The sequence below is a fragment of the Meleagris gallopavo genome, chromosome 19 (genome assembly GCF_000146605.3).
Source record: "Meleagris gallopavo isolate NT-WF06-2002-E0010 breed Aviagen turkey brand Nicholas breeding stock chromosome 19, Turkey_5.1, whole genome shotgun sequence".
Taxonomy (NCBI): Eukaryota; Metazoa; Chordata; class Aves; order Galliformes; family Phasianidae; genus Meleagris; species Meleagris gallopavo.
The window spans coordinates 5,135,403-5,157,571 of NC_015029.2; the positions used below are offsets into that span (position 1 = coordinate 5,135,403).

General features: G+C 44.7%; 1 protein-coding gene across 1 annotated transcript; it reads right to left on the reverse strand.

Moving 5' to 3' along the window:
* Positions 1-2,096: 2,096 nt before the first annotated feature.
* ZER1 (zyg-11 related cell cycle regulator) lies at positions 2,097-18,325 on the reverse strand. The gene is made up of 15 exons (XM_003211242.4): positions 18,042-18,325; positions 17,077-17,227; positions 16,349-16,785; positions 14,737-14,913; positions 13,510-13,624; positions 12,900-13,046; positions 12,469-12,642; positions 11,573-11,788; positions 10,872-10,913; positions 10,423-10,542; positions 9,886-10,001; positions 9,342-9,530; positions 8,274-8,371; positions 7,794-7,896; positions 2,097-6,766 (listed from the first exon to the last, which is right to left on the reverse strand). The coding sequence occupies exons 1-15, from the start codon at positions 18,197-18,199 to the stop codon at positions 6,709-6,711; spliced, it is 2,301 nt and encodes a 766-aa protein (XP_003211290.1). The 5' UTR covers positions 18,200-18,325; the 3' UTR covers positions 2,097-6,708.
* Between the last annotated feature and the right edge of the window lie 3,844 nt (positions 18,326-22,169).

Genomic DNA, 22,169 nt, shown 5'->3' on the forward strand with positions numbered 1-22,169 from the left:
AAGGCGGGGTGCGGCCGGCCCGCCTCGGCCCTCCCCTCAGCGCTGATCCCTCCGTTCCTTCCCTTAGCGCTCAGGCGCAGCCCGTGTCCCTTCGCGCCGTGCTGCCCTACGCGGCCCCTCAGCCCTATTTCCCCTGGTACTGCGGCCCTGCGGTGAAACGGGGTTGTTAGAGCCGAGGACGAGGCTGCTAAACGGACACGGCGGTGCTTGGGGTCCGTCCAGGTGTGCGTTGGAAGGCTCGGTGTGAGACGCTGCTCTGGTCTGGGAGATTTATTTTATCAGGTGGTTTCAGAAATGCGTATAGCAGAATGCATGTAGGCAAGTCTATTAGCAGAGCTCTATTAGCAGAGCTCATAGCACGGCAGAGCTTTGGTGGGGGCTGCCAGGGATCCAATCTCAGCTCACGCATCTGAAACACACGTTTGTGTCTGAGAGGTCCTGGGCTCTTCTGGCAGCTCTGGAAGGAAATACAGAACAGTTCTCATCCAAGCACAGCCACCTGCAGCCCCAAATTGCACCCTGCGTTCGATGCTTTGGTCTCTGTGGTCCTCAGCTTGTTTAGAGGTACCCTCTGCGTCTGTTCTGAGGAGATGAAGCTCACCAAAAACCTGTAGAAATTCTGAAATGAGTGTTTTTTGTTGTTGTTTATTTGCTGCTGTTGTTATTTTCCTTCCCAGTAAACTCTAAAGAGGAATCCCACTCTTTGCAATTATATCCTCCTGCCCCTGGAAAGCAGCTCATACACCTCATACCTTGGTGCTGCTTGACCATTAACTTTGATTATTTCTGTCTGTTTTAAGTGTCAGAGGCCACTTGCTGATTCCAGGAAAGCACCTGGTTGCACAGGTGATACAAATTACTTATTTAAGACAGCTGCATTGGAATGTTAATAAAAATAGGAACATGGTTTAGTGGCCATGGTGGTGATGGGTTGATGGTTGGGCAAGATGGTGTTAAAGGTATCTTCCAACTTCTATGATTCTGTGAGAATGGCCTGAATTTGCCTTTACAATGGTCATTCATATTCTTTTTTGTTTCTTTTTAATTATTCTAGGTAGTTCAGAAACCTACAGAAATCCTCTCTCAGAAACCTCCTAGATGAGATCAGCACTTGTCAAAACAGAATTTGGAGGTGGCCCTGCTACTGTCTGTGTGCTTTAAATATCCTTGAAATCTTTCTGTTAAAAAAAAACCTTTCAGAACAGTAGGGAGCTCAGAACAGTAACATCAGTCTCTGCCTGTAACCAGGAAAAAAAAAGGTGGGAAGTGTTTTTCCTTTCTTTGTGGAGCGGTGTGAACTTTAAAGCTTAATGAAAGCAATTTGAGTAGTAACAGCGTTACTCACTTCAAAGCAAAAACATTCTGATATTCCAGAATAATCTGTCCTAAGGGATGTATTCTTTCTCTTCTTGTGATTAGAATAATTTGGTGCATGTTATGCTTTTTTTGTTCTTCATAGCTTTGAAATCTGTCTTGAATGAGAGCTTATCTCTGCCTCCAGGGTTTCAACCCAAAGGGCTGTATGGTTGAAGTTAGGCTTGGTTAGAAACCCTCCATGAGCAAGTTTCTGGGCAGAGGATCTCGATTCTTATGGCATTCCAGCGAGGAATGTCGTGCTGCTGGAAGCATAAGATATCTCTGTTCTCTGCGGTGTGGTACATTTTCAGCTCCCTGTGTGTAGTTCCATTTCACATAACTCCTCTTCCTTCAGCCACTGAGAGTCTGGCCCTTCAGAGGTTTTACAGTGATCACTGGATTAACTGGGAGTTGAACTCTTGTGAGATCAGTGTCTTAAGAAGGAAGTCTTGCTGGCCTTAAAGCAGGTTGACTGTTTTAAACTAAAAAGTGTCTTTCTTTAAGTATTCAGCTTCTGCCCATTCGCAGTGCTAAGGCTGCAGAATGCTACAGCCACAGATCCGTTACAGAGTTCAGAGGCAATTTATACAGTTAAATATTGTTCTGATTTCTTTTTTTCCCCTCTGACATTATTTCATAACAATACTCTCTTTCTCCGTGCCTCTTTTCTATTGACAAACAGTATTGTATCCCTCAAAGTGATGAAAGCAAAAGCCACTGAACTGCACAATCAACACATGGCAGTTCCTTTCATTTTTAATGAAATATATGACAGCAAATGGACCAATAATGTACCTATGTAATCCACACTCATAGACCAAAGGAAAAAGACATTGTTAAGCACTAGGTTTAATACACAGAGAGTATCCCAATGGATACAACAGAAAAGTTAATTCATTCAGAATTGTAAGGAAGGAACAATTGTGCATTATTATTATTATTTTTTTTTTCCTGCTTGGTTTCACCATGTACAAACATTTGAACCAGGCCTCTCAACATAGGCAGGTCAAGGGACGGAGTAAAAGCAGAAGCTTGCTCATTATTACTGAGATTATTTTCTGTATGCAGAATGTGGAAATAGCTATTTGGTTAGCTTAAAAACTGTTTTTTTAAACAAAAAGGAATTACAGAAAGAATCAGTGACAATTATCTGAAGCCAAAATAGTCTGTTAGAGCAGAAATGTTTCAGTGAAGCAGGAAATCTCCCTAATTCCTGTTCTTAAGTGCTGTCTTTTCATCCATCCCTGATAACCATTACCCTCTTTGCTTTGTACAGATGATTATCGTGGAGATCAGCTGTTTCCCCTAATTTTTATTGTCTTTTTTTTCCAGTGCATGCCACCCCCTACACCTGAGCTGTGGCAGTCTTCTTCCTAAACAACCTCAGGATATTTTTTTCTTGTGGAGTAGTGCCTGAATGCAGTGCCCCTTCCTCTGCTGCCCTGATAATTCATCATCTTCTTCAAGTGATGAATAGAATAAGCTCACAGCTCTAAGGCTTTTCTTCCCCTCATCTTTTGCAGAGACCAAAGCAACTCAAACAGGAGGCTGGGTAGGATTCAGTGCTGAACAGATAATATCTGAGCTAGCAGAGAGGTGCAGGGCGATAACAGCTATGATGCAGAAGGGTCAGATTAATTATTTGCATTGTTAATAATTGCCACAAGTACGAGTGCTAAACTTTCTCAGCGTGGTCTCAGTGAGAAAGTCTGGTGCTGCTACGTGTTAAGCATCATACACACAGATGCCAATCTGTGTAAGCAGTTCCTCCCACGGATCTTGTCAAATGGAAGCACTTGTGGAAAGCTGCCCACCAACTTGCTGTCATGTCTATTCCAGGGAAAACGGCAGACACCTGACACCCCGCGTGCTGAGGACTGCTGCATCATTGTGCTGGGCCACTGAACCATGAGGCATTTTCCAGCCAGAAAGGAAACCACTTGCACTGGAGGTAGAGGGTTCCTTTGTTGGAATAGTCTCTGCAGAGAATTACTGAGTTGGTTCATGTTCTGCCTGCCCAGCTTTTGAATATTAAGGGAAATGTAAACATAAAAACATGAATGAGAGTGTGAGTGAGACAACAACTGCAAGACATAAGGAGTCCCTCTGCCATATTTGATCAGACTGTGAGCTTCTTTCCAGCTGTATTTTCACCTTACATTGGAAACACTGTTATAGTTTTCTAGACAGGATTGGTTTCTATTATCTTGTGTGTGAAACCAAAGCCTCCTTCCTCTGCAGTATGGGGTTTGACATGGGACAGTTCTTTTCTAAACTGGCCATTTCAAGCTCTGGGAGGGTAGATTTAGGTTGGATATAAAGAAAAAAATCTTTTACAGTGAGGGTGGTGAGGCACTGTAACAGGTTACCTAGTGTTGTGTTGTGGTTGATGCTCCATCTTTGGAGACTTTCCAGGTGTAGCTGGATCAAGCCCTGGGCAACCTGATCTGATGTAGCTGCAATGTCCCTGTGCATTACAGGGGAGTTGGGCTAGATGGCCTTTAAGGGCCCCTTCCAACTCTGAGGATTCTATGATTCTATGTAGCTAGCTGTAATAGACCAGTGATGGTTTTCCCCCACCCCTTACGGTTAAGTGGCAGATTCACAGAGCTAAACTTTTCTGGCAGGTTGGCCTGACTCCATTAATCTCCACATTCCTAGGAAACAGAAATCTTTTTCTGGTTCAGACTCAGGTACACGAAGATATGTGAGCAGTGAGAACAGATGTTATCTTTGCTATGTGAAACAAAGGTTTGTTAGTTTGTGATACCACAGTGCAGCTGCAGCAGGTGCGACTTCAGTAACAGCTCAACTTACAGAGGGACTGCTTTGAATTCTTGGGGTCCTTCAGGCTTGAGGCTGATGGAACCAAGCCATCACTTGTTCATTAACCTTGAAGTAGTTTTGTCAATGAGTAAAGCCTGATTGGCTGACTACAGTGCAAGGCTGAGATGTGCTCCAGCTGTCTCTCCTGCAGAGCAGCTGCATTCTGAGGATACAGGTTTCTGACACTTAGTGTATCCACAATGTTTCTCCATCTCCTCCAATCCCACCTTGCCAACATTGTCAGAATCATTAGAGTTTTTTGTCACTTGATTCAAGATTTTAGTGGTGCAAGTTTTCACTGCATGGACATTAGAATGGAAGAAAATCTAGTGGGTTGGCACTGTCACATGAGACCACTTCAAAAGGACAGCACTAAATAGAGAATAATGTGAGCAAAGCCTGACTCCTGCAATGCGTGGAGGCTGGTCAGCAGTATATGCAGCTGCTCTTAGTTTTGCATCTAGGAGAATGATTAGCAAGCATTACACAGAAAACATCATGAAATAAACATCTCTGTCTCAAAGCTTATAGGGACAGAAATTCTTAGGGAACAGGAATAAAAGAGAGAAAAATCATTTCAATCAAACAACCACAAAAAAGTGTAATTTGTCAAGTTTTTCAAACTGTATGAAAACAATTCAAAAGTGACACAAAAATATATATATAGTTTGAAAAATACTTAAAGAAAAAGTACAGATCTCACAATATCAAAACATGACATGGTTAAAAAGAGAGAAGAAAAGACATTGGGTAACACCGTGTTGGCAGAAAAAAGTAAACCCCTCCAGGGCAGCTGTGTTCTGTCATTTAAAGTGTCAGTTTGTGTCCCTAGGATCTGTCCATAACATGCTCAGCAATGACAGCATTAACTCTGAGCATCAGAAGAACCTCAGTCATAGCAGCAAGCAATGTAAATGAGGGAAGAGAGCAGCAATGGTTACTGTGCTATCCCAGAGGCCTGAAATGTCCTAACACACATGGCCACGGTTTCCTCTCACTGCAGATGTAAAATCTTTTCAAAACCACTTTTAAGGGCAGAGCTGTGAATTCTGAAAGAACTGTGACAAGTGGGGCTCTGAGCATGAACTGCACAACGTGATGCTGAGTGCCTGGCTGTGAAGCAACCTTTGGCCCTGGGCTTTTTAAGACTCTGTAGGCTTGCGGTTTTACAGGTGAAGATCAGGGGGTTGGAGATTCATGATCCTTGAGGTCCCTTCCAAACCTGGACATTCTGTGATTCTGTGACCAGCTTAGTGGGGATTCTCCTCTCCCCTAAACCATATAAATTGGAGTGAATCTGCTGATGGGAGTGGGGCTGCACTGGGTAGTGCTAGCAGTAGGATAAGACTAGTGTCAGAAGAGGGGGAAGATGTTGGGGTGGAACAAGAAGTGCTATTTTCCAGGGAGTTCCTAGAGACTCCTCAGCCTTAGAAGGAGATGTTAGCACCTCAAATGACAGCATCTGTGCAGTGAGGTTACTTTACCACTGAGTGCAGACTGAAGAAGGGTAGAACAGCTTCAGCCATTTACCAGGACTTGCACAAGTGGCCCATGGCCTGATAGGGGTTATTAAGCCATTTTCTGGCATTTGTAGCCCTTCTCCATGAAGCAGAACAAAACTAAAAAGGTGTTGAAAAACTGGTATGAAGATGTATAGCCCTTTGTGAACAAACCTTGTTCCTTTATGCACAGGCTCCCTTAGAGGGAAAAGCTCTGCATTGCCAAGGATGTAACTGGTTTTACTGGTCATCTCTGACCATATGAGTCTTGGTGGGCTGGCAGATCCTACTGAACTGCCAAAGGGGACAAAATAGAATTCCTGACATTAATAAGGAATGTCTTACTTCCAAATGAACCACATACATTTAGCAGTGTTTCCATTAATAGGAGCCTACCATAAAAAACTCTTAAGAGAATGAATTGGCTTAAAGGATCATTTTTCCCTGTTTCCTTTACTTAAAAATATTACCAAAAAGTTCAGTTCTTTTGGTCTGACTTCTTGGTAATGTGTCCCCCAACCTTCAGAGCAAATAACTAACTCATTTCTGCCTGTAAACCCACTGAGTGGCCAATGCTGAGTCAGGACTTGCATTACAGGACCTCATGCAATACAGCAAAAGGGAATTTTCTAAAAAGTGGGAAATAAAATGTCACACTAGTGATCACACAACTGGGTTTTCAAGCTCATGATCATTTGGGGTTCTCTGTATGGTACTTAAAAAAAAAAAAGGTTAAAAGATACATAATGTAGTTGTCTTTTTTGTTTTCTTTTTATACAGAAATCATACACACAGAACTTCAATCTGAAACTTCATAACGAAAAAGTCCACTAATTTAAGGAAAGCATTTTGTTGTGCAAAAAGTCCCTCCCCCCCTCCCCTGTTCACCTTCATCTACTGAGGGTCTCACACACACACATAAAGTTTCCTTCCAACAGGCGAGTTGGTAAGAAAGAGTCCTCACTATATACAGTGAATTAGAGAGAAGCTGGATACAGTGCTGGCAAGAGGCATTAGATGATTGCCTCTATCTGGAAGTGTCCATGTTCTCCTCCTTAAAGTTACTGCAGTGCTCTATAACTTTCCTAGGGATAAAACAGGACAAAGAAAGAAGGTTTAGTTTAATGCTTATTGTGTTATGGCTGTAGGACAGTAACACAAGAACTGCTGTTTGTAGCAGTCAGTCTCTTCTGATATACATCAACCAATATTGATATGAAAACCACTATCCTCCACATAAGCAGCTTAAGAGCTTGGAATTTCATTCTCTTGGAATTTCAAGTCATATTAGTATACTTCCAGATCATTCATTCATGACCCCCACGCCTCAATCATCAGATAACTTTGAATTGTATCAGAAAACACATGCATACAAATGCTTTCCATGCACTCCACTGTTACCTGTCCCTGCTTTTTCTATTCTTTCCATTTATTGTTCTTGGACTGTTGCATCACCATATGTAATGTCCCTAACCTGTGACAGTCTTCTGCAGGCTTCTACCACCTCCAGCATTTAGCAGCCCTTCAGCTGTGGGGAATGCCTGCTACCCACAAGGTACGTATTCCCAGCTGATCTTTAATATTCATCCTGCAGATATGAAGTTACAGATCTCAGTTTGTCAGTGATTAGGAACTGCAGCTGGCTTAAAACTCTGAAAGAATGATTCCAAAGGAAGGTCACACAGTAAGCTGGGAAGGCTCACAAAAGTGATGGACTCTCTCCACATTTTGAAAATCCTTTGATTTAAACTATGCAGTCAGCTCTTTCATTGACAGACTGATATTCTGGACAAGGAGTTCACACCTGAAGTATGAAGTATAGTGATGACTGGGGACTATCAGGTTAAGAGATGCAATAAGCAGCTTTCTTGCCCAACAAGCCACTTCTAGAACCTATTTGCCTGGTATCTATAAACACTGATTATCAGTGTTTATTGCAAATGTATAAACACCTCTAATCTTCTATCTTCCTTTTCCTGCTCTTTGCTTGTGTTTATTTCACCTCTCATAAACAGCACAGGGCTTTCTTTGGTAGCTTTCCTTGATGTAGGGGAACAGGAAACTAAACTGAAGTTAAACTGAATGTTTGATGACAGTGCATTAGTTTCCTACCAGGCCATTTCCTTGGTCTCTTGCCGTGCTGAGGCCATTTTAATCATGTCCTTCAGAAGGGGAATCCCACCTTCTTTGATCAGCAGTGGGCAGTACTTGTCAGCTGCAAGGAAAGAACAAGGCATGTCCTTGTGAACCTTTACAAAAGCAGTATAAAGAGTGGCAGGAGGGGAGGGGTGCTGTTGGAGAAGTAACAAAACTTTAGTTTTTTATGGAGCCAACCTGTTAAGGGTGCCTTGACTGTAAAATTAAGATACAAAATGACTGAGAAGAGCATGGCCAGAGGGATCTAAACACTGAAGGAATTTCCTATACACTACATGTTGTTTATTGCTTGGCTATGCTGCCTGGACATTACTAAATTATTCAAATAAGGTTCTTGCTAACTACATAGCTAAACTGGGATGAGTTTTTCTGCTAAGAAGCTTAGATCCACTGTGTGAACTTGTGCAGTGCAATGGATATGATTTTAAAACTTACGGTAGACAGAGACCAAGTTGTACAGTGCCCAGGTAGCCCAGTGCTGGCTGACAGGAGAAATCCCTTGTGGAAGAAGTCGAAGGATTGGTTCAAATGACCTGCACAGAAATATTGTAAAAGTTGTTAAAAATCCAAGAACTACTTCTTTCAGCGCCTTTGTCACTCAAAGCAACACATACTCTGTGTTCATAGATACTGTAGCAGAAAATCCTTTAGCATGCTAAAGCTTCTGGCATCAAAGAGCAAGTCTGTGTCACATGGCAATACTGGCAGGCTTACAGGCCCTACCACTTCAGCATAAACATGCTGTCCAAATAAATAGCTGCAAAGAAGTCAGCTGATTTCTATTCTCTGTCAGTCATTTTCTCATGACAGCTGAAACAGCATCACTGATAGCTCTGTAGAAGGTCCAAAGCAAAATTATACCCATCCAATGCCAGCTGCTCACATGCAATAGCTGCTCTGTTTCTTATGACAATAACGTGTGCATACTGTAGCAAAGGCACTGGAATGCCATTTGTTTGGGATCCCTGCCAAGCACTATGGGAAAACAGAATACTTGCTATCCTTACAGAGGATAAGCTTTGGAGGGTGCCACCAGCTGCATTAACCCATGAAGAGATTTCTGGACACTCTGTCTAGATATTCTCCAAAGGAGAGTGAAAGCACAGCAACGCATGTGACTTACAGAATTAAACAGTATTGAAGAGGTGCAAAGGATGGAAGTCTCAGAGAACATTATTTAGTCAGTCTCACCAGACAGTCAGATCATGGGTTTCCTGAACTATACAATTCCACCAGAAACAGGATAAATTCTGCTGTGTTCCCATGCTCCTCCTATAAGAATTGCCAGGCAAGGTATCGAATTTTAGCAGCCTGTGTAACATGCTACCTTGACTCAAAGGAAGATGTGAAACTCTCACTAAAGAATACATTCCTAAGGGTCTCTCCTCCATTCTAAGCAGAGCCTCCATGCTCGGCTGTATCTCTTTCCTTTCATCTGTTGGTGTTTGCTTTCTGTGACAATCCTGGCTCTGGGTAAATGGGCCAAACTTCTCTGTTTCTCACCTGTAATTGATATTTCTTCTGGAGTTGATATCCCAGCTCTGGATGGCTGCCCACATCCTCTTCACAACTTCCTCTCGGTGGGGCTCACATATCCCCCAAGCCTCCGGACCATCAAACATGATATGGGAGAGCACACCACAGGCGTTATAGGATACCTCAATCCCATCTGCTTTGCTCTCTAGCAGATTGCTGCCGAGAGAGAAGAAATCATTTAGAGGTGCCAGAATAACCTTATTAGCATCTTCCAAAAACAATCACATCTTTTATCTACACTCGGAGATGATTATTGAGAAAATATCTCCAGCCTGAAACAGGAGTTGTGCCCTTCAGAGGTACAGCTTTTCAGCGGCATTAACATCACAACCAAACCCTTACAATCCAACGCATTCACAAAGGTATCTTATTATTTCCTTTTAGCGTTTTTTGAATGACCAAAAACCCAATCTGATGTGTCAAAAGCTGAAAAGTCTCCAGGTGATACAGGAGCAGAGCTCCAGAGCACTCCTCCTGCCCCAGCCCAGCTGTTTGTTAGCTAGGCACTCACCTGAACACACTGATGAACTGGGAGGTCATGAGCTGTGGACGGAGTTCCCTGACCTCAGCCACATTGCCCAGGAGGCCCAACATATTGCGATGCAGCTCCTGTTTCTCTGGGAACTCCTAGGAAAGCAGGAGACAGGATTATACAGTAGCAGAGTGATGGTGACAATAGGAATGAGAAACTATGCAGAAAGCACATCTAGAAAGAATGAAGATTTTTGGGTAGCTATCAGTGCTTTTTTAGTAGATTTCCAATGGTATCTCTAGTATTCAAGATACGTGTGATATGAGAACATCAAGGCTAGGCTCTATCATTCACTGCTGCCCTGCTTAATGAGGACTGTATTTAAGACAGGAAGAAGGAAGATGTGCTGAGTGTAAGTTTCTTTGTTCTTCTGGTTGGGTGGTTGGATCACAGAAAGAATGAAATATGCAACCTTTTTCCATTTATGCAATATAGGAAGTATTGCTAAATAGCTTAGCTATTTTCATTTCCGCTGCTAATGTCAGCATTCATCTAGAGGAAACCAGCCATACTTACTTTCAAGCACTCCAAGAACAGTTTCATACCGCTGTAGTTGAGGAACATCTCACAGTTGTCAGGAGTCTCATCAGTAATATTCCAGAGGGCACTCCATGAGAACTCCATCACCTGATCACACTACAAGGATGAAGAAACAGCTTTGCTAATGTAAGAGCCTGGTGCAAACCAAATACTGGCTTCATCTCTGACATCACCCCAGATAATTTCAGAGGTAAGAAAATGTTGTTATTTGCTTTCAACTTGTTTGCAAGTAGGTTTTTGTTTTTAATTATTTTTGTCTCCCTGCTATGTTTGTCCCTTCAGCCCTCACCACTGTGACAGAAAATTCTGCAGCACCAGCTGGGATTTGCCAGGTTAGGTAGAGAAGCTGGGCTGGCACTCCAGACTCCATGCCCAAGTCAGAGTAAAGAAAATATTATTTCTACATTTTATTGGGTAACACTCACCGTTTTATCAGCCAGCTTCTTCTGAATCAATTTTAACATTGTCTGTGGGCAGAGGAAGGGGAACAGTGAGAACAGTTCAAGAATCATAGAGCTAAAACCAACAGGTTTAGCTGCTGCAGAGCTGCCTACAACAAATTTTAAGTGTATGCAATTTTGACCTTTTGCAGAGTATCTCACTAGTACACCTTTCTCTAAACTAGTGGGACTAGGTTATGTTCAGTGTTGCAAGTATTTGCAGAGCTAAATTATGTCATGGTCCCCAAACTGCTGGGTTTGCAGTCAAAGTTTGGAATGTGGTGTAACTGCAACAAAGCAGTGGCCTCTGCAATTCTTTGAAAGGGGTGAGATACGCATTGATGTAAGCTGGAAATCTGATGCAAGATCAAGGAGGTGCAGAAGGAGATAGTTAAAAGGTTTTACCAGTTCTGGAAATTGTATGGTGTAGTGAGGATGGAACGTGTCAGGTCACGCTGCTTTCATGGACAGCCTGTCTCTCAGACCGTGACTTCTAGTGTTGGCAAGCCAGAAAAGATGCCACATGGAGGGGCAGGGTTCAGGATAGGTTAGTCTTGCTGGGACAGTAACTCCTTTCTGTGATACAGTAAGCTTGATTCACTGCCTGGATGCATTTGGTGCACGGCTGCAAGGAAACGGTTGTAGCCTGGGTTAAGGATAAGAAGACACCTTGGGACCATACCAACCATGACAAAACCCATCTTGCCCACAGCTTCTTTATGATCGTTGTCCACCTGGCAGACCAGAGCGTTACAGAGGTGCACGGCAATACGCTGGATAGACTCATCCTGCCGGCTCTGGTTGAGGATGTTCAGCAGCAGCTCATTGACTCGGCGGTACTGGAACTCCAGCTCCTCAGGAATGCTGAAGTTACACAGTGTCAGGCAGCAGTTCCGCTGTACCTGGGTCATAAGGAAGCAAATGCTGCACCAGGTGGCTATGAAAACATGACCTAACCACCTCATGTTTCCTTGTTGCTTGGAACTGAAACCATAGCAGTAATTCTGTTTGACTACCACTACAGTTTGCTCCTCCCTAGAACTCTGCTTTCTATGCTCTCAGTAGGTGCTTCTTCCTCACTGTCACTCTGGTCTCAAGTGGCCACCCGATCACCCAGTACGTGTCACCTTCTAAGCCAGTTCTTCACTGTCTATAAGCTTTCTATTCAGAAGTCACCTGCTGTAGCCCAGTGTCAGCACTTCTGATGAGAGTGCATTGGCATAGTGTTTCTTTCTGTTGACTAAATACCCCAACACCCTCACCATTTTCAACTCATAGTCTGTGCTGGACATCTATGCTATGGGTTGTACATTTTTTGACCACTAACATCAGCTAAAAAGGTGCCTTGCTATCATCACTTACTTCTCCTGGTTCTGGAGAACATCACATGGATAAGGAGCACCTTGTGTGTAATCCCTACCACCTGAGTGAAGACAAAAAGCAGATCTGGGCAATAGGTTCTCTGGTGCCTGCCTCAGCTCATGTATTGGAGGCTTAGAAAACTCAAATCCTAACACCAAGCTAAAGATTTAACACGGGGAAGGAGAACTATGGGAGCCAAAGCAAGCTGGGCAGCTCTTACTGTGACTTCCTGGTAGGACTCCATGCCATTCAGCACCACCTGGATGACCTGGCGTCGCAGCTTTATGCTCTGCTCCATGCGGTACTCGGAGTTGGTCAGGTAAAACAGTGCAGCACTGCCTGTCACCTGGATGTTTTTGTCATCCTTGTGGCACTTGAGGGCTGTGATCACCAGCTGCAAGGAAGGAACGTGAAGCTTCAGTGCCACTGACTTGCTGTGGAGTCTTGGAGTGAGAGTTATGGCTGTGTGTGGCAAAGGCTGTTACAAGGCTACAAGGAATGCACAGCTCAGATGTTGCAGGAACATGCTCATGAGTTCCACCATTCTACTGGAACTTTCTCCAGAACTATGTGGCGTCTCAGGGTGAAGAAAAGCCTGGGACTGCGAAATTTCCCTTGTAAGTGTGAGTTAAATGCTCACATGATGCTTACCTGGAGGGCTCGCAGCAGCTGGCTGCAACGCTCAATACGGGCAATGTCAAAAAGGAGGTTGATGGCACGAGAAGTGATTTCTGGCCGGTGTTCAGTGTAAGCCTCGATAGCGTTCAGAACTTGCTCTTCGTTCTTGTCTCCACTCACCTGACATGGAGGAACAAGAGACAGGGAAGAAAGAATGAAGAAAGCAAGCTGGTGTGAGAACTCTAGGGTAGGTCTGAAAGGTCAGAGGGTACAACTGTCCTCTGTCCTGTTGTAGGATTAGGCCCATGATGGGAGCAAAGAAGGCGAGTCACTTCTCAGCCCAGAAGGACACAAAATGGTATCTCTGGTAGTCACAGACACCCTGGTCCTTCAGGCAGGAGGATTTCTTCAGGCCCTTCTCTAAGAGGCATTTGGTGTTTTCTGTTGTTGTTTTGATTTCTTTAGCACTTGTAAGAACTGTGTGGGTCTTGCCTTCTGACTGCCCTCCTGCATTATCAAGTAGCTACTGAAAGGTGAGAGTTAAATTGTCACACACAAAACCCTAAGAACTCCTCTCTATTAGCAGGCAGTTCTCTGAACTTCTACCAAGTACCTACTACCAATATTGTGACACCCTCATTACCTTATAGGCTGGAATATGCGTCAGGCGGCAGAGAGATGTTTCAAAAAGGCCCAAGAATTGGAGTGGTCGTTTCAAACCCCGGAAGGGAGCAATGCTGCTCTTTGCTGGCTCAATGCTGAGGAAAGAAAGAGATGACTCGTGTTGGTACCCTGCTTCTCCAGCTGTCTCCTGCCACAGAGATAGCTGCTTGTTCTCTGTTCACTTTGTCTGTACTGCTCTGTAACTAGAGTGATAATATCTGTATTTCAGTTGTGCACCAACCAGCTTCTCCTAAACCTAAGTAGGCATGATGAGTCCCAGGTGAACCTGAGCGAACGGCTGAACACACTGAGGAATTAAAACAGCAATAAGAATTCATGTCAGAATGCAGCTTTCCTGGACGCAATTTGTCCTGGAAATGTACTAGGTAGGGTGAAGACTTCTTAGGAATGTGGATTTCACTGATCTAAACTATTTGCAAACTTGATGATGTATCATCTGATAAACATGCTAGTCTGCTTCTGTGATCATGCAAGAACACTTCTTGTTTTGCTGCCATGTTCCTTATTGTCCAAGAGCCAGTATATATATGTATATATATATGTATATATATACACTACCAACTTTGGGAAGGAGACAGTACTGTCTCGTTTGTTTGCTTTTGTCCAGTAAGTGCTTAGGGATCAGGAGGCAGAGTTCTTGGCTGACCTGGAAAACCACACCTTTAGGTATGTCCTACTGAAGTGCACCAAGATTTTCAAAAGTTGGTCTGTTCAGCATTCAGGTCAGATCTCAAAATCTGCCTTTAGATTTTAAGTTTCTAAAGCACTCATCCTATGAACGCTGATGTCTTGACTGAGTGTATAAACCTCCTGTCTCAGAAGGGCCTAATTTCAGTCAATATTCTATGTGTTTTATGTAAGAAATGTGTAAAGGGCTCTGGATATATAAACCACTGCAGGAGACCTCTGGAAGAATCTACATGGAAAAGAACTTCAGATATGTATGTAAGCTAGGTAGAACAAATTCTTTGTTAGTACTAATGTATCTTTACCTGTGTCACTTACAAAAATCACAGCTGATTCCCACACTAGACTTCAGCATCAAGAACTAGCAACAGTTGTATCTTGCTTTTTACTATCAATTAGGCCCACAGAATTTGGAAGCCCAAAAGTGGGAACAGTTCGTAATTCATCTCTGACCCAACTAGCTAATCCAAGCAGACCTCGGTAATTGCTGTTTCCGTACCTTGTCTGGCCCATCTTTTCTTCCATGTTTGGGATAGTGCAGTTCTCCAGCATAGTGTGCCCTGAGATATCGAGCGAGGTGAGGTTTACCAAGTTTTCCACAAACAGGTTTAGAACCCGACGGGTCAGCTTGAATTTATAGTAACTGGACAGATGGTCTCGAGAGATATCCAAGTGTCTGCAAATGACAGAGAGCAGCTCAGAGCCTAGAAAGCATCAGCTGGGGCTTCTGTGGCTGTGCCAGGGGAAAATGACAAGCAGAGTGTGGTAGTGATTGTTATTTTCTTTCTAAGATACAGGAATGTGGTTCTGTAGGATCAGGCAGCAGGATCTGGCCTTGTGTCTACCAGAAGCACACAGATATCTGGTGGAGGTCTACTTAAAATGGAGCACAATGAGTCACTTGGCTATGCCATCACAAAGGAAATTGCTCTAGGCTCAGGAACTGCCTTTCCCAAGCTCCATCAAAGCAGCCACCTGAGCATTTCTGCCTGGTGATTGAGATGCACTAAAGGATCTTTGCATTCCCAGAAATATCTGTTGCTTCATCCCACAAATTAACTGACATAAGTTTTTGTCTGCATTCCCGATCTCTTTTTTTTTTTCCACCCCAGGCTATTGTTTTCTTAATTATTTCATTTATCTTCAGACATTTAAATGCTTAAGCTCTGGGGAAACCCCTGGAGCTGAGGAAGTTGTGGGATAATCTCATTGGCTATAATGTGCAAGTGTTCCTGGTCTGCCAAGAAAAGATCCTTTGGGAGAAACTAAACTGCCTAAGACAGGAGCCAACGTCATACATACAAAAGTATCTTCTACATATTATAGACCAAGTTTCACTGCAAATCACCAGCAGTTAAAGTCACTTGGATTTAGTCAGTGTTACCCAGAAGGTTGGCTGAGACTCCGGGGTCGTACATTAACGTGGTACCCCCTAGTGTCTGCGGGCTGCAGAGTCAGTACTAAAGCCATTGGAGACTCCTTCACGTGAATGGTAAGGCCTTTCTTTTTGGCTGAGAAAGTCCTGGATCCTTTTTCTGATACCACTGTGCAGTCTGAACAGCGACTGTCTCAATTCTGTGTCAGGAAGTCATTTTGCTGTCAGTGCTGTCAGCTCAGGAGTGTCTATTTCTTTGCACTGTTTTGTTCCTTGATTGCACCATCCACATACAGTGCACTTACACAGCGTGCAATGAGCAGATTCTCTGAGCTGAGAGTTTGTTCTGGTTCTACCTCAGAGCAAAGTCTGGATGTTCCTGTTTAACAATTGTTTTGAAGGACTGAATTTCAGTATGATTACCACTACACTAGTACCTGTGTACATCTACAGCCTTTTTTTTGTCATCTCTTGTGAGTTCTGCTGGTTTTTTTGTTTGTTTGGGGGGGAGGGAAGAAGGGAAGCTCTTTCTTTGTGCGTGTATTTACTATTTTTGCAAACAAAGCCCAGTCTGGCTTTAACCATGTCAGACATGTGCAGTGAGTCGGTGAGTGAGCCTGTTCACGGGGATGTTTATAAGCTGAAGCAGTGGATGGCTGTCCATGAAAAGGCACATATCCCGTTCTAACAGATCTGCATGGGAAAAAGACAAATAAGGAAGAAGAGATCTGCTGACCTGAGCTTGTGAAGCTGTGCAATCACTTGGATGTGCTCCTCTGAAAGGTCCATGTTGTAAAGCACTAAGGAAACCAGACTGTCCTTCCACTGTGTCAGAAATCCCACATCATTCAGCTGGATCCCAGAGAGGTCAAGAGCAGCAAGGGAGGTCAAAGGCCGAAGCAACGTCTCTACATTGACCCCTTCAATCAAGCGGCCCAGATTCAGGAAGCGCAAGCGGCTAAAGCCTTCAAAAGTAAAGTCCTTGACCAAAACCTGGCGAGTGGGGTTCACCAAGCAGTCATCTTCACAGCCTCCAGGGTTCTCTTCCTCATAGAAGATATTGCAGCATCCAAAGAGGCTAAGGGAAATAAGTGTGTGGCTGAAGCTCACCAAAGTTTGCAGACTCTTGGCTGTCAGCTTCTCGCAGTTAGTCAGGTAGAGCTCAACAAGATCCTGGAAGATGGGAAAATGAACACTTAGAAGAATTTCAAAGGCAGAATGCCCACCCTGCTCCCTACAACACCTCTCAGGGACAGCTTGAGAACCTGTACCACCAAACTTGACCAGTATCCCCACCCCAATCCCTACAGCAGCTTTAGGAACTGAGGAAGGAGATGCTGAGGTTCTCCCAGAGAAACCTGTATGGAATCTTGGGAATGCCTGCATTTCTGGGATTCTAGCTGATTCCCATGCAACAGCGCTGCCATGTGAAACGGCAGCTGGAGACTGTCACTGCAATGCCACCTGCTTCCTGATGGCCTCCAGATCCTGGTCCTGCACGATCTGTTCCCGCAAGTGGATCCGAGCCAGCCTGGTGCTCCGCGGATCTGAGAAGAGGGTGAAGAAGCTTTCATGGGGTTCAAAGATGCTGTCTGTCTTCACCAATTCCACGTACCTGTATTGAGGCAATGGTGTTAGCACAGCACGACAGAAGACAAAGGCTCAGTTACAGCTCTGGCACCTTTCCTGGCTCTGACAAGATGTTACCGAGTGCATGAGCACAGACTTCCTTCTGGAGGCTGGGCTATTAGCTCTTCCTCCACAAAACTAACAGTCCTTAGGAAAATCTAAGGCAACGATTTGTGCAAGGTCATGTGTATTTCTGAGCAAACTGGATTCTGCCAAGCACAGACTCTACATTTTTTTTTCTCGTGCTGTTCAAAGCTATTAAATTGATTTTTTATTTTCAAAAAATTAGCTGGACAGTTTTCTGTCAGACATTGTAAGCAAGGATTCAGCCAACGGAAACTGTAATAGCCAAATGATAAAGCCCTGGAAACAGGTTGCTTTGTAAAGCTATGGGAGCAGCAGCCTTAAAATGCGACATCTGTTAGCACTTTGTACTCTTATTTTTCTGGTTTGAGAGAGAGTTGTAATGCTTCAGTGGTGGGAAATAGGGAGGCTCCTTTATTGGTTTCTGATGTTCTTGGAAGAAGCAGGGACTGTTCATTTCACTCAGGGTTTACATATATGGAAATGGTGACTGCTGGGATACAATAACTCCCAGGGGACAATTCCTTCTGAAGTTAGTGCAAATTCTTATTTCCAATATGAGGCTCATCAGAAAAAAAAACAGGCCTATGAATTCCTCCCATTTTTTTCTTTGTATCCTTTCCATCACTTTTTTTAGAAAACTATGATTCCCCCCTCCCTAAGTTCCCAGCTCCTATCCAAACCAGACAACAGCTCCTCCACAGGCCCAGACGTACTCGTTGACGAGTTTGTCACAGATCTCGCTTGGCAAGAAGATGTCAGGATGGAGCCGGAGAGTTTCATTGTCCAGTAAGTAGCAGAGAGTCCCCTCCAAGTTGCGAAGGCAGAAATCCGTGCACAAGGTCATGAGCGACTCCGGGCTGTCGGATGCCATCTTCAGGGAAGCAGTGGGGAGGGGAAAACAGAAGAAAGCTTTTGATTCAGAAGATCCTTTCCTCAAATGAAATTCCAGGATGAGTTTACAGGGACATCAGGGCAGCTATAAGTGGAGGAGAAAAAAGGATTCATTAAGAAAGGCACACTGGAAAGCATGCTGTATAGCTTATTGTACCAGCAGGATGTCAATAGCTCCAGTTACAGCCTGCCACTTGCTGACCTCTGAAGAACCTGCAGTGGTTTGGTCCCTCGGGGGGTATGCACTAAATTCTCCCGGGGGACACTGGTGGGAATGAGTTTATGTGAAACATTTTCTTGCTGTATAGCCTCGTTTCCTAACATGTTTGCTCACTGCAGAAGTTATCTGGCTGACAAAGGGCTTCTGAAGGGGAAGTGGTGGAAACCATATTGCTTGGTTTCCTTCAGAGTGGGTTGAATAAACCACCAGAGATAGGTACAGCTGGGAAGATCCTTTGCATAGCCCCAGTGGGATCTGGTGACCCCAAAACGTGTGCCTGTAATTGTCTGCTGTCATTCCAAGTGAAGCTTAATGTTCAAGCTGGATGTTTCTCTGCAGCTCCAACCCAGAAGCTCTATGCAAGTGTTTGAACTAGACCATGTAGTGGCTCAGAAGCCAGAGGGGATGCTGGACACTGTGCAGGCAGCTGGAACTCACTAAAACATTCCAAATTCTGTCATAAAAAGTATGAGTGATCGACGTGGAAAAAAGCAAGAGGCTTCTGCCCTCCTTGGTTTTTACTACCAAATAAAGGAGGATGGTGAGGCAGACATTAGGGGAAGCTAGTCCTGTTTCCTTATTTCAAAAATCTCATTGCTCTGGCTTTCAGGCTTGCTCACTGGCACTGAAGCAGAACTAGCTGAGTGCACTGAGGGTATTTAGGAGAAATGACTGAAGACCATTTCACTTTTATAGGGCCAAATCATATTAGAAGCAACCTTAATGTGAACCCTCCAAAGTATTTCCAGGAGCACACACAAATTGCATTGAAATATTTATTTGTCAGGTGAAATCTGTGTCTTTTCAATAGGCAAGTTCCTGCTGCAGTGAGGACATCAGTGCTATGGAGTCAGTTATTCTTCTGTGCAGCACAGCTGGGGAAACTATTGCAAAATGTCTGTTATTCTCTTGCAGCTGCAAAGATCAAGGTATTTGTCTTCAGAAAGCCAGGGATGCTCTCCTTTCTATCCTGCACTCTCAGCATTTAACTCAGTTTCCTCACCTCAAACACTAACCCCAAGGACACTCTGGTGACTCAGGCACCCTCCCCCCCCTTCCAGATGTTCTGTTCAGCCACTGTCTGGGTTGTGCCACCAGGATGAAGGATCAGCCAAAGCTGTGGATGAGGTAACCTTTCAGATTCAGGCACCACATGGTCTCTGTGGGAAACAGGACACAGTTGTGACTGAGCCTGCCTGGCAGCCCATGCTCCCAGCCTTCTGGTGCCTCCTTATGCTGCACAAGTTGCAAATCGAAGCTCTTTTCTTCGTGTCTCATTAATTCTTTATTTAAGAGCATGCTTTAGTGCCAGGGACAAAGACTTGACCAAGGAATAAACCCGAGACAGAAAGGAGCCTCTCAAGAAGCAAATGGGATGAGCAGAGCTACTTCTTGCACAGCAATGGGAGGAACTGCAGTGCTGCATCATTCCTGGGGTACACCAACCCCAGGCTGCGTCTTCCTGGGCCAAATCTTGCTCCAGTGTAAGCGGACAAACCTGGGACAGAACCTGGTTTCACTTGGATCAGGAATTTCTCCTACCTATAACATCTTTGGGAACTGTACCTGTAAATAACTGTAAGGATCATGTTTAAATCCCAAATTCCTGACCTGCTGTGTTCTGACCTAGAACTTTCACAGCCTTTTCAGCGTGATCTCGGGCAGATCCTCTGGTTTTGGCTCAAGAAGGAAAAGGTCTCCAAGCAACAGCAGAGGAAAAAATGAATAAAAACTCAGCAATCACAAAAATGTACTTAATGTGCTGATCCAAAAAAGCCTAAAAGGTAACCTCCCTGCATTGCTGAGCCTTGATCTAACAACACTGCTGTAACTTCTTAGGGGTGCTGTGGTAACGTGGAGACTTTTGAGATGCATATGGTACAATAATGAAAATGTGTAAGCTTCATTCTAAAAGAGAAAGAAATCCCCATCAACAGCTCCCTCCTCTATAGTTAGCAGGAGAGAAATCCAAGGAATAAATGGGCAACTGAGAGCAGAGCACTACCTTGCTAGCAGTGAGATCCTGCCTAAGAGGATGCATGTGGGAGGAAGCTTGTCCTGCACTCTGCATGGTTTCTGCTTCAGAGATGCAACTGCTTCACCTCCAGAATGTATTTTGCCTGAAGCTTGCTTGAGAGAATCTTTCCAGAAAGGCCAGATCAACAGGAAGATCTAAGCCAGGAGGGAAACACGTTCTGCTATCCCTACCAGTCCACCCATGCCATCAGACAGCAGGACTGGAGCCAGCCTTCTACCACTTTTTACTGCTTCTGGACAGAAAACTAAACCAAATTCTAAATTTTCAGTAACAATTTATTATTACATGCTGCTGACAGGGCCAGTGCTTGGGACTTGTCCAAGCAGCTCAGAGCTCCAGAGGGCAAGGACTGGCGTCCTGCTGCTCTAACAACCCTCCCTTGCAAGCAGCACGCTGCAGCTGGTTGATCCCAGCCCCGGAGAAATCAGCTACACTTCAACTTCTGAGCTCCCAGCACTCTACCAACAAAATCCCAAATCAGAACGTAGTCCACAGAGAAAAACATTCATTCATCCTCGTGATTTATTGTGCACATCTGAGAAGCACCCAAGCTGCTGCTGTGACCGTGGTCCTTTTGTACAGGATGCTCCCTGCCTCTTCTAACCAGCCTCGAGACACGATGTGGGCAGGGAAGTAATGAAGTCAACAGCTGCACTGATCAATATCATCCCTAGCTATAAGCTCAGTGTGCTTTGTTGATAAAAATAAACAAGATAGAGATGCTGACAAATCATTAGCGTTTGCCTAATCACTATCCTCGGGCAGCTTTCTGCAGGCAATACATCAGCAAGCTGCCTGCCTTGCAGCCTGTCACCAGTGCTTCCCAGTGACGGGCAATAAGCTGCCTACTGCACGTGTGTTTCTGAAGGGCCAAAGAAGTAAAAGATGCAAAAAAAGTTCAAGTGCGGGAATCAAAAAGTTAGAAATGCAGCTGCATCTTCTTTCCAGTTCATTTTTCTGTGTGGTTTTGCTTTCATTTTAGCACACAGAGGAACGGAGCGCCTCGAAGCAGGCATACAAAACCCCACGTACCCACCTGCAGCCCTCTGTGGAGTAACAGCACCCTCCCAGCACCCAAAGGAAACTGCAGCGCCGAGACACGCAGCTTCACTCCCCCATCAGCAGCCTCGCAGATCCAGGCAACTTCTTTGGCAACTGCTGCTTCTTTGCAGGCTACGTTTGCAGCGTTAGGGCATTTCTGGCAGCGCTGGCACACGAGGGTTGGCGCTGCTCTGGGGCTGCCCGTGCCAATCCCTACCTTGAACTTCAGACCATCTTCTCTCTCGGTCTCTCTCCAAGCCTGACTCACTGTGGCTTCGTGCCAGCGGCACAACGCTCACGTTGCCACAAACGCGATTGGCAAAGCTTCCAGCACCAGCGACTGGTCCAAGGAGAGGACAAACAACGTGTGTGGATGTGACCCGACCGCAAGGAACGGCTTTAAAAGAACCAATTTAACGCAAAAGCAGAATGTGGCACGGGTCAGGTCCTGAAGGAAAACCGCACTGTCACTTCAGCTGGCCTTTCGCGCCGCGAACCGCCGCGCGTGCTTCATTAATGGCTCATCGCAACCGGTGCGGGAATCGCCACGGGTGCGGGAAACGTCACCGCTGCCTTCCAGCACGGAAACCGAACACGGAGCGGAGCCGTTCGCAGCGGCCAAGCGAAAGCTCCCCGTCCGCGTTCGATCCC

Coding starts and splice junctions, on each gene's coding strand:
- ZER1 (XM_003211242.4), bottom strand. CDS start 18,199: ATGGCATCCGACAGCCCGGAGTCGCTCATGACCTTGTGCACGGATTTC. Junction 17,228..18,041: donor TGTGACAAACTCGTCAACGA/GTACGTCTGGGC, acceptor GCCTCAATACAG/GTACGTGGAATTGGTGAAGA. Junction 6,767..7,793: donor GAGACCAAGGAAATGGCCTG/GTAGGAAACTAA, acceptor TTTTATCCCTAG/GAAAGTTATAGAGCACTGCA.